Source organism: Equus caballus, chromosome 18 (genome assembly GCF_041296265.1).
Source record: "Equus caballus isolate H_3958 breed thoroughbred chromosome 18, TB-T2T, whole genome shotgun sequence".
NCBI classification, from domain to species: Eukaryota; Metazoa; Chordata; class Mammalia; order Perissodactyla; family Equidae; genus Equus; species Equus caballus.
In genome coordinates this window covers 49,637,878-49,654,168 of record NC_091701.1, presented here as the reverse complement: position 1 = coordinate 49,654,168, position 16,291 = coordinate 49,637,878, and the positions used below count along the sequence as shown (strand labels likewise).

The following is a 16,291-nucleotide window of genomic DNA, read 5'->3' as shown; positions in this document are numbered from 1 at the left end:
ATAAAAATTAACAGAAAGAAAAAAATATAGTTACCTGAAAATTCTACCACTTGAAGCTAGCCATGGTTAACAGTTTTAGTGTTATTCTTAATCCAGTCACTTGGGAATTCTTGGCACCTTCTACTGGGTAGACACAAAGATAGGCTTATGACCTGAGTTTTCCATAAACAGCACTTAGGATGACTTCAGCTTGCGTACAGTTATAACTTTAGAAGTACTTCTTTTTTTAAATATGAGTTGAGCTTTTATTGCATAATATTGCAGTATGGCTTGAATGGTGACAAACTTCCTGGGGTTCTACTCTGTTTACTTAGCTTTCACTTTTGAAAAAAGAAGCTCTTACTTTATAGGTAAATCACTCGTATCTACAGGTCACCATTCATTCAACAAAGTGTTTTTCTTTGTTTAGATGTGAATTTGTGTCCTCTCTTGGGCTGTGAGTACCAATGCCACATGTCACCGCATGGAGGGATGTGTTATTGTCCCTCAGGTTTTATTGTCGACCAAAACAGCACTCGTAACTGTGTCGGTAAGTGACAGGTCGGAGCGCCTGGTCTTTCATCACATGCTTGTGGCACTGAAGGGTTCCATGATCTCTGACATCAAGGACTTTGTACTTGTGGATAGGAGTGACGGTCTGTGTAACAAGAAGCAACACAGTCCTCACAGAAAACCTGGACAATATAAAATTTTAACTCTGAGAAGCTTTTGTGAGATTCACAAGGCAAAGGAGTTCTGTGATGAGTGAGTTTACTAGCTACATGTATACCTGTCTACTACCCGATGATGGAGGGTAGTCTTTTGTGTTTTCTTTTTAAGTATTTGGAAGCAGGGTTGGTATGGCCATACTAGTTGTTAAATACTGAAATACTTCCATGCGGCTATTGAACCCATCAAGTACCCTATCCTGCTACCCTGGCTCTTCTCCAGGATGTTCAAATCTCCCCAGGATCCAGCAATTAACTAACCTGACACAGCAGAGGATCACCAGGTCACTGCTCAGCTGACTACATTGGCTAGTTAGTGGCTATGCTGTGCTGGTTGTTAATCCCACTGATTTTCACCTCTACGTAAAGCTAATATTCAAGAAGAACGAAAGCTTATCATGTTGCTTCCAGCTAGTGGCTGGACTTGAACTAGACACTAGCGCACCAAATATTTCCCACATCTCTCCTATCTGAATTGTAAGAATTATTTCTCCCACTGGGGAATATATGATTCTGATGTGAGCCAGCTTTGCATCCCACTATGATTACGATGGGGTCTTATGATGGAACAATTAGACATAGCCAAGTAGCATCAATTTTCAGGTTTTCATGATTTGAACAATGAATTTTTAATTCTCTGATTTCTTTTTCCTTCTTTCTAATTTTTGATAGGTGAACAACAGACATATTAACAGGAAGTGACCATAGAGGTTTAAAAAAAAAACTTTGCTTTTACTTGTGTTGGGAAAAGGCATCTGGAAGGCAACTGAAATGATTCATTAAAATTAAGTTTGGTGGTCATTTATGGATCTCTAAAAGATAGATGATTCAGAATTTTCTCAGTGTATATGTGTTCTTTTGATATCCTTAGAAATTTGAGATTCTTCAGGGCTTTCTGGATAAAAAAGTAAACATGGCATACATAAGAAATAGTTTTAGAAAAGTGTTTCTTCTGAAATTATTTATAAAATATTATTATAATTTGGACCCAAATATTGAATTTGGATAAACCTAATGAAGTTATTTAGTCTTTAGTCTGAGCTCATGCTTTTCAACTTAACTATACTTCATTAAATATAGTCTATCTTAATAGCTACTACCCATAGCCAGTAAATCTTTTAATCCCAGAAATCAATTCTGGTTTATGAATTAAACTTGGATCTCTTGAGAAAGTCTATATCTCAGTGTTACTGAGAATTATAATAATGGGGCTCATTTATGTGTCACATGCCAAGAAAAACGGGATTTTTCTACCTGGTAAAGCGATCCAATTGAGGTTGTCTTTGTGGTGTTCAAAGTATGTAATTTTAGGTTTCTAACATCATGACCATGTCCCAACGTTTGCCTATGATCAGATTGCTCCTCTTAAGTAACTACATTCAACAGGACATGTTAAGATCAAGTGCTCTATGCAAGTCAACCCAAGAGATCCTAAAGACTCAGAGAGAACTCTGAATTATTTAAGAACGCCCCTGGGGGCCGCCCGCATGGCAGAGTGGTTAAGTTTGCACGCTCTGCTTGGGTGGCCCAGGGTTTCCTGGTTCGGATCCTGGATGTGGACATGGTACTGCTCGTCAGGCAATGCTGAGGTGGCGTCCCACATGGCACAACCAGAGGCACTCACAACTAGATGTACAACTATGTACTGGGGGGCTTTGGGGAGAAGAAGGAGGAGGGGGAGGAGGAGGAGGAGAAAAAAAGAAGATTGGCAACAGATGTTAGCTCAGGTCAGCCAACCTTTAATAAAAAAAGAACGCCCCCAAATTTCAAAACATTTTAGAAATAAAACATTATGATCTGAAACTGGCATTAAATGAGATTACAGGACACTTTTTGTGTTTTATCATCATTGTCATCATCATCATCATAACACTGGGAATAGATTCAGGTAATTTAAAAACACTTTTCACATGAATGGCTTCATTTGTTAGGTGGCTTTCTGACTTTGAAAGCCCTGCCTGTGCTTCCTGGCATCGCTGCAAGGGCAGCATCCCATTTTTCTCAGATCGGTGCTCATCTGTGGGTGTGAGGCTGCTCCTTTGTCTTTGGCAAATGTCAGCCTTCTTTCTCCACTCCCTTTTACTGCCACCCTGCTGCCAATCCCTTTTCCAGTCTTTTAGTTCTCTAGGCATTTTCCCTTTCTTTTAGTAGAAAAGGAATTCCCATAGAAATACCAGAAGCCACATTCTCAGTATTACCTCAGCTTTCTCTTTTTCTCTCTCTCAATCTCCAAAGAAGAGGTGGGGCTGGGCTGCCTGGCCACTGGAACTCCATAGGCCATGAAGTCTTTTCAGTAAAAGTGATTTACTCTTTCAGAATCCCTAGTTCAGTCTTGTGATGCCCCATAACCTGGTCTCAGTCTTTTTTTTTTTCACTCTGGAATCCAGGTAGCACATTTTCCAACATCTTTTCTAATATCTAAATCTGTGATGAGGTTTGGGTTATATTTCCAAGTGTCTAGAGCTTCTTATATGTCAGAGGTCTAGGCCACTTAAATTTTTTTGCAGCCCATAAGAAATGAAAAACTGTCATAACAAGTTTTTTTATTTTTATTTTTATTTTTTATTTTTTTAAAGATTTTATTTTTTCCTTTTTCTCCCCAAAGCCCCCCCGGTACATAGTTGTATATTCTTCCTTGTGGGTCCTTCTAGTTGTGGTATGTGGGACGCCGCCTCAGCGTGGTTTGATGAGCAGTGTCATGTCCGCGCCCAGGATTCGAACCAACGAAACACTGGGCCGCCTGCAGCGGAGCGCGCGAACTTAACCACTCAGCCACGGGGCCAGCCCTATCATAACAAGTTTTTACATTTAACCTGTTAGTGATTGTAATATAGAAAATTACAGTATTATTCTGTGCACGAGATAATTTCAGAATTTATAGAACACATTCACTTCATAGCACACTGGAAGTAGTGTGGTCTGATACTGGGACACTAGTTTTTGGTTCCATTAGGAGCATCTTTCAATCCCTTTGGTATGTGCTTGGGACTTTAGTACAGATAACCTCATTTAGAGATAAGCTCAAAAGTCTATGTTTGAGGGCCTTTGTGAATGTGAGGCCCCCTGACATCTGCAGAGACCTTTTCTGTGACCTTCTCTGTCCTTCAAGAATCTATCATTCGCTCCTGAGTTTTGAAGCCGGGTTAACATTTATTTCACACTGATTTCAAAGAAGGCTAGATTTTGCTCTTTTTCTAAGGAGAACTCCATTTCAATACATGACATTATAAAACCAGTTACACTTGTTTCAGCTGAGCTTTTAGGGGAATTGTTTTGGTTTGCTCTCTCAGGCATTTCAATTCAACCAATACTCTCTGTATGGCTCTAATCCTCTGCATGACTGACTCATTTCAGAGGCTTCAGGTGTTGGAAACCTACGCAACATTTATCATCTTAGACATGGCTCCCCAGTGAATGCCTCAGTGGTAATCAAGAATAAAATTGAATAATCCTGACACGAAATCTTGTGTCTTTCTACCATTCATGTGCCCCTGGTAGTCTTGACCTGGCTGTGGAGCCTCTGTGGCATGCTGAAGCAGTTTACTGGGGTTATTGTTTCTGATTGACAGGACATGCTGTTTGTTGACGGAATGACATTGTGGTGCAGAGTTAGGGCAGGAAGGTCATTCAGCATGGTGGGATTTCACATAGCCAGATGCTTCAGAGGGAGTCCGAGGGGGTCTAAGCTAAAAAGTGGTTTTTGAATTATTTTCAAAGCAGTGTTGTTGGTAGGAGGGGACAAAGATTAAAAAAGAAAGAAAAACAGAAAAAGGTAATGGAGTGGGAGGGGGTATTGTAAAGCAGTGTGTTAGACAGTTTCCTCTACCTTTCCTACCGTCATGAAGAGCCTCAAGTCTTCTTTCTTTTTTCTAGTCTTCACTTTGGTTGATGATGGATATTAATTAGCCTTCATTTTTCCCCATAATGGAGAGTATAATTTTATTCAGTCCTTAAAAGTGGCAGTGATTTTATACACCCATTCAAACCTTGAAAGTACTTGTAGCCCAGGTGATAGGAAGGGCATTTGCACCCCAGAATTCCTAGTTATGACTTCCCCACCTTTGGTTTTCTTCTGTTTAACATCAGAACTACTGCTCCCAGGGTGGCTCCAGACCCTTAGGCGTAGTTTTATTGGTCTTGCATTCAAAATGAGGTCATGACATTCTGGGAGTTTGAGGGCGAATGTCCTGTACTTTCATTCCTGCTGAGGCGAAGCCTTAGTTGGCACTTTCTCAAGGCTGAGGTGAGGTGAGGGCGTGGAAGAGATAGATCAATGAAGTCCTTTTATTTTCACCCACATGTCCTTTTATCTTTTTATGTCCAAATTTGATTGGTTTTTTTCTTTGGCTAGTCACAGTCCTTCGAAAGAAAGTTATGCTGGCCCATGTTGTTATACTTGGTCTGGAGGAAAACTGGAACCATTAGCTTGATCCCAGGATTTTCTTGCACTCTTTAGTTGGGGAGTCATGAGATGGTGGGCCATCCAGCAGTTGTGGTAGAACCCAATTTACAACTCCTACATTTGCTGCAAATGTAATCAGATCCTAGATCTCTGGAGAATTCTAGACCTGAGGGTACAGTGGTTTCAGGCATTATAATTTACTTGGGAATTTGCTAGCCTGAAGTCATGGGAATCCTGTCAGTATAGGCTGTGGAGGTCCTCTTCCCAGGGAAGAGAGCAGGGTGAAGGAGGTGAAGAATGGATGTGAACTTGGAGGGTCAAACAAAATATTTGGTACCAATCTACCAAGGATAAGACAATTTCTGTACCTCTTAAACTTTACAATCTTTAAGAAAGACTATATCTTATGTTGTTCTTTTCTCCCAGTATTGTATTATTTATACATCAATTGTATTGAATGTATTGGACTTTGAATAAACACATTAAATGAATGAGTAATAAGTGAATGAATAAGCAGAAGAGAAGACATTTTTCATGTCTTAAAAATAATTTTAATTTAATTTTGGTTATGACTTTTTGACATCAGAGGAAAGGCAGCTGGGTAAATAGATCTTCCCAAATACTTTCTTGTCGTCACAGATTTGTGTCTTCTGGCAGGTCCTACTTTATTCTGAAGTAGCACTATCCAACAGAACTTTCTGCAGTGATGGAAATGTTCTGTCTCTGCCCTCTCCAGTATGGTAACCACTAATCATATGTGGCAATTGAGTACTTGAAACGTGGCAAATGTGACTGAGAAATTGAATTATTAATTTTATTTCATTTTAGTTAATATAAATATAAATCTAAGAAGCCACAGAGGGCTAGTGGCTACCGTATGGGAAAGCACAGTTTTAGAGGGAAGTGTTTACACGAAAATTCAGATCTGTTGTAAATCAACAGTAATAAATGAGATGCAATACCACAGGGCTATGAATTGAAGCCGTTTTGTGCATCTTCTTTAAAGTTATCCCTCATGTCGATTTTTATAAAGCTGCTTAAGTGCTCTTAGGTTTTCCTGGTGTGAAGATGCCTGTTCTGAATTTTTTATTGTATGCTTAGAATCTGTGCTTGTTTAGACATGGGCATCACCATATTCCTGTGCAGCTTGTCCAAGATTTTTTTCAGAGAGTGCTCAAGAAATGCTGGTAAACATGATTACAGTTATTTTTTTTTTCCATGGGGCAGATTTTGATGATTGCGAGATATGGGGAATTTGTGACCAGATGTGTGAAGACCGAGTTGGCCATCACCAGTGCCATTGTGCAGAAGGCTATATCTTGGAGCATCAGCGGCATTGCAAAGCTAACACTTCTTGTGAGTAAATTAATGACCCTTGTATCTCTGAATTGTAAGCTTCTGACTAATATTCTCCTTCCATAGCAGATAATAAAAGAAATATCAGCATTTATGCAGATAGCAGGGTTTTATCATAACAAATCAGGAGGAGCACCTGCTGCTGGAAGAATGGGTCAACGTTAATTTTATGCTTTATTAGGGACCAATATGTGTATTAATGATGACCATTATTAATAGTTTTCTTTTATTGGTTGCTTGTTCACTTTGGGCCTGGGCTATTTTGTCATCTACCACATTTAATCATGGAATAAATGTTATGCCTAATTTGACCTATTTGGGTATTTAACTTTTAATTAATTTGCCTACCGTAAACATAGGTGACAAGAATCGATAGAAATAATTTTGGCATCATTTATGCAAAGTTTAGGGATGGTTCAAAATGGACCTACTAAATTTGTGTTACAATTTGTGAGAATGCCCTCATTCTGGGATGCTTTGTGGAATTAATCTGAGAATACTGTAGTAGAGAAAAGTCATGGAGAAAATATGTGAAAAAAGATGGGCCCCCCCAAAGCATTTTTCTCACCATTCATTTCTGGGTAAGAAGGTCTCAAGTTTATTCCTTTTTCCAATTGTTTTTTGCACACTTGATTTTGAAGTGCTTTTGCTGGCCTTCTGAAACTTATCTGATCACTGGTTGATGAATGGCTCATTTTCTAGTTGTTTTCGTGTGGAAATACCTGATTTGCTGTGTACTAACTTTTAGGTACAGCTGATTTTTAACAATTAAATTTATTGATCTTTGAATAGATAATACATATATTCAAAATTTTAAGTGACAAGAAGATACATAGTGAAATGTCTCCCTCTGTCTCTGCCCAGTTTCCGTTTCCCCTCTCCCTTGGGTAATCATGGTTTATTTCAATTCTAGCAGTTGTTAAATGCATAAATAAGAATATACAATTATTCAACTCTTTTTTACATATATGGTAGTAAACTATACACATAGTTCTGCATCTTGCTAATGTTACATAGTGTATTTTCAAGAGCTGTCTGTGTCAATGCAGAGAGCTCTTCCTCATTCTTTTTATTTTTTTAGTGGCATAGTATTCCATTTTTTGGGTGTATATAATTTATTTAAGTAGTCCCTTACTGTTGGACTTTAATATCATTTCTTATCTTTTGCTATTGCAAACAAGACTGTGATGAATAATCTTATTCATTTTGTGTGCTTGTAACTATATATGTATAGCAGATTTGGATCCACCATTGCGATGTTTTTCCCAGACTTATTTCCCAGTAATCCTTAAAGTGTGATCTGTGTTTTACACAATATAAAATTGCCTCTTGGATAAGGTGCCCATATCATCAAGATTCTTGAAAATACCTGATATATTCTCCTCGGTGCCATTGAAAGTGCATTGGACTAGCAGTCAGGACACTTAATTCTTGGCAGACTCTGTTCCTAAGTTACTGTGATTTTGGCTACGTCATTCAGAATCTTTGGGCATCAATTTGGCCACCTGTAAAATGAGTAGAATGGCAGCTATATGTCTGCCTCAGAAGTTTATTTTAGAATCAAATAAGAAAACATAGAAAGAAGTATTTGAAAAAGCAGAAAGTGTATCAGCTATAAGCTATTTCATCATCTTTGTTCACTTGAAGGAGTGATAATACCTTCCTTCTTCACCTTTAGCTGGGGAGGCCTCCGTTATCTTCTCCAATGGTCGGGATTTGCTAATTGGTGATATTCATGGAAGGACCTTTGAGATGCTAGTACAGTCTCAAAATCATGGAGTGGCTGTGGGTGTGGATTTTCACTATCACCTGCACAGAGTCTTTTGGACTGACACCGTGCAAGATAAGGTAAATAGAAATTTCAGTAGTGTAGCTTGGGAGCTGATAGAACCCCAAGCACAAAGTGTTGATAGCTTTCCATTTTGGGGGGAGTAGAGGGGAAAGTTCCTTTGTTTTCTAACAAAAAAGGCCCTTGAGATATTGTATGTTAATCAGCACCTTTTCCATGCTATACTATTACATGTGCCCTATTAAACAAAGCAGTCTATTATATGGATTAGCCTTGAGTAAATGTTAATTTTATTCGAAATGGAGTCCAAAAGCCTAATTAAAAGAAATAGTAGACATTCCTTCAAAACTGGATAGATATTTGCTAGTAATTTTTGAAACTTGATCATTTAAATGTAAAAAGTACTTTGCTTTCCTGGATGATAAAAATCAGATTTTACCTGCATCTTCTAAGTGGAACCATAATTGAGGATTGGATAACAAATATTGACAGTATTTTGTTTAACAGCCAAAATTTCATTATGCTGTCTTATTTGGAAAGTGTGATGGATTTAATTTTGACTTTGAGTAATGCAATGGAGATTTTTAAAACACATTTTGGAGACTCCTAAGCAGTTATGGAGTTTTATTTCTTCCTTTTGCATTTCCTTGTACCATGATAAAATTCTAATTCAGTTAAGTGATAATGCATAAAATTTTTAAAAATTGAGAGTTTGTATTATTAGCAATTGTGATTTTTTTTTTTTAAAGATTGGCACCTGAGCTAACAACTATTGCCAATCTTCTTCTTTTTTTTTTTCTGCTTTTTCTTCCCAAATCCCTCAGTACATAGTTGTATATTTTACTTGTGGGTCCTTCTAGTTGTGGCATGTGGGACGCTGCCTCAACGTGGCCTGACGAGTAGTGCCATGTCTGCGCCCAGGATCCGAACCAGCAAAACCCTGGCCTAGTGAAGTGGAGCGTGCAAACTTAACCACTTGGTCACAGAGCTGGCCCCAGCAATTCTGATTTAATTACAGCTAAAAATCAAAACAAACCACCACCACCTCCTTCACCAAAAAAATCCACATTTTAAAATTAAACTTTAGATAATACTAAGAATTAAAACTACAGGCTTTTTTTAAAGCTAATTTTTTATATTTGCCTAACATGCTTTTAAAGAAACATTTTTTCCCAGTAACCCAAGATGTAAAAAGAGCAAATCTTTAGTGAAATTCTTTTTTTAGTCCAGATGACTGATTTATACAGCACAGATAGGTACACTGAATGAAGCATAAGAAAACAGTGCCCCAGTTAGTTATGCTTAAGTATAACATTTTTGTTTTTCTTTCAGGTTTTCTCAGTTGACGTTAATGGTTTACATATCCAAGAAGTTCTTAACGTTTCTGTCGATGATCCAGAGAATCTAGCTGTGGACTGGGTTAATAATAAACTTTATTTGGTGGAGACCAGGGTCAACTGCATAGAAATGGTAAATTTGGATGGAAGCCAGCGGGTTATCCTTATCACTGAAAACTTGGGGCATCCTAGAGGAATTGCCCTGGACCCAACTGTTGGGTAAGTGATGTGAAAACATACTGATTCCAGTATTTTTGGAGTTTTATCTCTCCCCTTATACATAAAACATCAACGGGATTAATTGAAGGTTAATCCTGATTTCTTTTAGGATCTATACTCTGGAACTCATGTTTATTTATTTTTTCTTTCTTTTTTTTTTTGAGGAAGATTAGCCCTGAGCTAATGTCTGCCACAAATCTTCCTCTCTTTTTTTGCTGAGGAAGGCTGGCCCTGAGCTAATATCCGTGCCCATTTTCCTCTACTTTATATGTGGGACGTCTGCCACAGCACAGCTTGACAAGTGATGTGTAGATCGACACCTGGGATCTGAACTGGTGAACCCTGGCCCGCCGAAGCGGAACGTGTGAACTTAACCACTGCACTGCTGGGCTGGCCCCTGGAACTCATGTTTATTTTATGTCTCTATTCACAGACGCTTAAAGGAGTTGGCTAAATATAATCCCATTTGAGGATATATAATCCAAACACACCTATGGGTGTATAAGAATATGTGGTGTTTTGGGATATGAATTTTATTCTTAGCGTTTGCCAGATTTGCCTGGCTGAGAGATTGGACTCTGTGTTCTGACTCAATCTAATAATATTGTTACAACTAAACATTACTTCTGTTTCACCATTATTAAGATGATTACTCTAACATAAATTAGCTGTAAAGTTTTTTAAAGAGGGGAAAGAAGATTGGAACTATCCTTTTTAGCGATTTCTTTTTATAGACTGGGATTGAGATGTCAATGCTAATACCTCATTACGAGTTGTTCAGAGTGAATCAACCCAACATGATTGATAATGCTAACTTTTCTCCAGGTGTAAATTCAAATTTTCCTGATTTCCACATTTGAGAAGAGTTACAGAAGACCAGCTTTCTCCTAGATTTTCACAGTTGGGTCTTAGGACTATTGGATGTACCTGAGGCTATTTAAGTATTGGTGAATGGGGATTATTCATTTCTATTTCATGATATCAGCTGCCCATCTTTGAAAATGATGGTTATGTTCTCCAGACAGTGCCTTAGAATGAGGGAGTTAAGGAGGGAGATGGCTTGGTAGCTTGTTTTAAAATGTATTTGTTAAGTTTTCCTGGGTGTAAAAAAGAGAAGCAAACGACAGAGCCAAGGAACAGGGGAGAAAGTTAAGAAGGTAGATATGAATTTTTAGGCTGCCATATTAGTACATTTTAATAGTTGCTATTTGGAATTGTTGACTCTCATGATTGGCCCTCACACTCTCTGATTTTTAATACTTTTTCATTTCTCTGTTTTTTTATACCCCATGGTTCTCTAATGAACTGGAGGAAATTTCCATTGATCCAAACACACAATCTAAAAAAATATTTTCTAGGTAAACTTGTGAAAAACTGACTCTTTTGTCTTTTGTTTTTCTTTTGTAGTTATTTATTTTTCTCAGATTGGGAGAGCCTTTCTGGGGGACCTAAGGTGGAAAGGGCTTTCATGGATGGCACCAACCGTAAAGACTTGGTAAAAACGAAGCTGGGATGGCCTGCTGGGATAACTCTGGATATGGTATCAAAGCGTGTTTACTGGGTTGACTGCCGTTTTGATTACATTGAGACTGTTACTTATGATGGGATTCAAAGGTAAGAAGTATTTCTTTTTTTTGGTGAGGAAGATTGGTGGGGCTAACGTCTGTTGCCAATTTTCCTCTTCTTTTTTCTCCCCAAAGCCGCAGTACATAGCTGTATATCCTAGATTTAGGTCATTCTAGTTCTTGTATGTGGGATGCTGTGCGAACCCCAGGCCACGGAAGTGAAGCACTACTTCGCCAAGAGGCTAGCCCCAGAAGTATTTTTTTTTTTTTTTTTTGAGAAAGATTAGTTCTGAGCTAACACCCGTGCCCATCTTCTCTACTTTTTTGTATGTGGGACGCCTGCCACAGCATGGCTCGACAAGCAGTGCATATGTAGGTCCACACCAGGGATCCGAACCGGTGAACCCCAGGCCGCTGAACCAGAATGTGCAAACTTAACTGCTATGCCACTAGGCTGGCCCCCAGAAGTATTTTTTTTATAACTTTATAATTTAAGGGAAAGTACATAAAATTTACGGAGAGGGATACCGAAGGACCAGAATTAAAGTGGTGCTTTGTTGGTTGACATTATAGATTGAATGACTTTTGCCCTAATGTGTGTGTGAAGTGACCTGCTCTGAGTTCTGTTAACTTTTCTTGTGTTCCATAATAACACTCATTAATATTACCTAGAGCATTTGTTCTTTGATTTAGATTCTCCAACCCCTTCCCCACTCCCAGATGATTCACATATTTTCATTCACTTCTGATTCTGTTTTTCTCTGGATCCCTTATGGTTCATTTCCAAAGAACACGTTCTTTTAGCTTTTTAACTTTCTCCCAATATTCTTATAACAATCACTCCTCGGTTAAATGAAGTGATTGGGTATTAAGACTATGACTTTTTACCACTGAAACTGGTTCCCATAGTGAGAATATGAATTAATTTAATGAAAATAAATGCCTGGATGTTTTTCTCTTTCACAGGTGTTTTGGCATTGTATTACATAGTGTAAATATTTTTATGCTAAAGTTCAAGTAGGATGTAAAAGATAAAAACAAATGGAATTTCGGAAAGTCTGTGAGTGGTTCGCTGGCTGTGAAGAAACGTCAGAGATATTAAAGCTCATGATTATAGCTGAAATAAAGTCATTGCCTCTTGCTTTGCAGCAGGCGGCATTCAGGGTTCTGGAATTTGCTAACTGAAAATGAAAACCATTCTCTAATCTTAATGTACCATGTCATTATTGAGTGTCAAATTGTGTGCTAACTTGCCACCTTAGGTTTGTTTGTTTTTTTCACCGTTAGTGTGTTTCAAGCTTTAGTATCTTCAAGTATTTTCTTAGAGCTTACAGATCTATTGTATTTTTTAGTTTTCAGGGGCTACTAAGATTTTTCTTTGAGGTCTTTCTATTATACCAAAAGAAAAAAATGAATTTTGTCTTATGAACCATGCTCCACCTCACTTTTTTCATGTGGCCTATTGTTTATGTAGATGTCGTCATGGCAGTCACAGTTGACTTCTTCTCCCTGCTTAGCACCTTCTACTTCTGTTTTCTTCTGTTTAAGCAACTCTGGGCACTCTGTGCCACCACTACAAGTATGATCACTTGGCGATTTTTTTTTTAAAGATTTTCTTTTTCCTTTTTCTCCCTCAAGTCCCCCAGTACATAGTTGTGTATTTTCATTTGTGGGTCCTTCTAGTTGTGGCATGTGGGACGCTGCCTCAGCATGGCTTTATGAGTGGTACCACGTCCACACCCAGGATTTGAACTGGCGAAACCCTGGGTCACTGCAGCAGAGCATGTGAACTTGACCACTTGGCCACAGGGCCAGCCCCCTTTATTTAATTAATTAATTAATTAATTATTTTAAGGAAGATTAGCCCTGAGCTAACTGCTGCCAATCCTCCTCTTTTTGCTGAGGAAGACTGGCCCTGAGCTAACATCCATGCCCATCTTCCTCTACTTTATACATGGGACGCCTACCACAGCATGGCATGCAAAGTGGTGCCATGTCCGCACCCAGGATCAGAACCGACGAATCCTGGGCCGCCACAGCAGAACGTGAGCACTTGACTGCTGTGCTTGCTTGATGATTTTTTTTTTTAAATTAAGGTTATGATAGTTAACAACCTTGTGAAATTACAGTTGTACATCATTATTAGTCATGTTGTAGGTACACCACTTCACCCCTAGTGCCCTCCCCCCACCCCCATTTCCCCTGGTAACCACCGATCAGTTCTCTTTGTCCGTATGTTAATTACCACCTATGAGTGGAGTCATACAGAGTTCGTCTTTCTCTGTCTGGCTTATTTCACTCAACATAATACCCTCAAGGTCTATCCATGTTGTTGTGAATGGGACGACTTTGTCCTTTTTTACGGCTAAGTAGTATTCCATTGTATATATGTACCATATCTTCTTTATCCAATCATCAGTTGCTGGGCACTTAGGTTGGTTCCATGACTTGGCTATTGTGAATAATGCTGCGATGAACATAGGGGTGCATGGGACTTTTGGAAGTGCTGATTTCAGGTTCTTAGGATAGATACCCAGTAGTGGGATGGCTGGGTCGTAAGGTATTTCTATTCTTAACTTTTTGAGAAATCTCCATACTGTTTTCCATAGTGGATGCACCAGTTTGCATTCCCACCAACAGTGTATGAGGGTTCCTTCTTCTCCACAGCCTCTCCAACATTTGTCACTCTTGGTTTTGGATATTTTTGCCATTCTAACAGGTGTAAGGTGATATCTTAGTGTAGTTTTGATTTGCATTTCCCTGATGATTAGTGATGATGAGCATCTTTTCATGTGTCTATTGGCCATCCGTATATCTTCTTTGGAGAAATGTCTGTTCATGTCCCCTGCCCATTTTGTAATTGGGTTGGTGCTTGACGATTTTATCAAGCAGAGCCATAGTGGTGTAGCACTGCTTTTTGCTCTCCCTAGAGTGACGTTGGGAATAGGTCTGTGTGTTTGCTGTGGGTTGAACTCTATCACTCACTGTCCTGCTCCCTAATTGTTGAGAAATACTCAGTGGTTCAGTGTGAGGTAAGTGTTGGAGCCATCTTCCACCAGACTGCCACTCCCTTGTTACATTCTTTCGCCTATGGATTTCAAAATGAGATGTCACACCTTAGCCCTTTTGTATGTTGGGGAACCTGAAAAGAATGAGGAGTAGGCGAGACAGTAATTTTCAAAAAAATCTAGGACTGGGACTGGAATTTAGGTTTCAAGGATCTTTTCCAAGAGACAACATGAAAATCCTCTTATCAAATGTAGATAAAAATATACCTGCATCTTATAATGTATTCTATATATTTTATGTTTGTAATAAGAAGTTACTTACCTCTTCAGGCATTTACTTGAACAAATTCCACCTTTAATTAAAGTAAAGCAAAAATTTGTATATTGTTTATCTTTTGTAACAGGAAGACAGTAGTTCATGGAGGCTCACTTGTTCCTCATCCCTTCGGAATAAGCTTGTTTGAAGACAATGTGTTCTTTACCGATTGGACAAAGATGGCTGTAATGAAGGCAAACAAGTTCACGGAGACCAACCCAGAAACCTACTACCGGACTTCCCTGAGGCCCTTTGGAGTGACCGTTTACCATCCTCTCAGGCAGCCCTATGGTATGCCCCAGAGCAGTGGAAACCCTACTTGGTGCTGGCCTTGGTCGAAAGCTTTTCTCAAAGTTAAGGAAGTTAGTGATGACAGATCTCATGAGATCTGGTGGCATTCTCCAATGTATGATGAATTATCTAGAGGGTTAAACCCTCTGAAATTGGCTCTGGAGATCATGGGCGTTCTGGAGAAGTTGATGTATTTCAGAGTTAAAATACCAAATCTTCAGGGCACTTAGAGACGTATTTACCAGATATTTATTGGCATCTGTGATGTGCCAACCTGTCTAGATGCTAAGTTTAGAACGGCAAAGAAACCAGACCAAAGCACCTATCCTCATTCTACTGGGAAAAAAATCTCCTAATTCAACCCTGTAATATAGTTGAGGAAACTGAGGCCCAGAAGAAAATGACATGCCTAAGTGCTCATTTTAGGTAGTGTCATAGCCATGTTTTTCTTCATCTCTGTTGTATATGTATGGCACCTGTTATTGGTTTGTATGACTATCTGGACTGTGTATGGCTCTTTTCTGTATTTGCTTGTGCATCAAAGAAATACAGCAAACTAGACTATGTTGGTAGAAAGCTTACTGTTAGTGAACAGTAATTCAGAGAAAGACAGATTTCACTTTAAAACTGTCATGTTAAGTGATGGGTGTGACTTTAGGATGTAGAAAAACGATAGAGTAATTAGGTTGACTTTTCAAGAAAAAAAACCCAACCACTAGAACTGATACGTTCAGATGAATATCCTTCAACGTAGTCATCCTTGGGAAACATACTGTATCCGAAAATGAATACTGTATCTGAAAACATTTTGGAAATCTCTATTTGGAATAGTCAGTTCATGAGCTACTAAATCCACATCTGCCCTTGACCAAAAATATTGCCCAATTTTATCATCCAAATTATTTCTATTATTTATCTGAGAATGACATCTGGCTGTTGTTTCCCAAAATCAGTCCACCTGAGAAGGTAAAAATACTATTTTACACGGCTGATCTTCCGCAAAAACAAAAACAAACAAAAAAGAGTAAGTCAAAGGCTAAGAAGACAATTTCAAAAGTGGATATAACGTTTTTGGCTGTGGCAGCCTTGTATCCAGTGAGTTTCCTGAGGTCCCTGCTTCAAGGGTGGTTTTTGGAAGTATAAACTGGTTTGTATTGCAGACGTAGGGTTTTGGAATCAGAGTGGCATCTGAATCCTAGTTTAGCTGTTTAGCCGCTGAATAATGTTGGGCAAGTTGTCTCCTTTTTAGGAGACTGGGTTTCCTCTTCTGCAAAATTGAGATAATATTACTTACCTCTTAG

General features: G+C 38.7%; 1 protein-coding gene across 1 annotated transcript in view; it reads left to right on the top strand.

Annotated features, from left to right (window-relative positions):
• The window catches only part of LRP2 (LDL receptor related protein 2), a 197,623-nt gene that overhangs the window by 57,990 nt on the left and 123,342 nt on the right, over nucleotides 1–16,291 (top strand). The window contains exons 9-14 of the mRNA XM_005601570.4: nucleotides 410–529; nucleotides 6,337–6,465; nucleotides 8,144–8,313; nucleotides 9,587–9,810; nucleotides 11,218–11,424; nucleotides 14,788–14,990. Of these exons, the coding sequence (XP_005601627.2) occupies nucleotides 410–529; nucleotides 6,337–6,465; nucleotides 8,144–8,313; nucleotides 9,587–9,810; nucleotides 11,218–11,424; nucleotides 14,788–14,990 (1,053 nt within the window). The remainder of the gene's footprint in view (nucleotides 1–409; nucleotides 530–6,336; nucleotides 6,466–8,143; nucleotides 8,314–9,586; nucleotides 9,811–11,217; nucleotides 11,425–14,787; nucleotides 14,991–16,291) is intronic.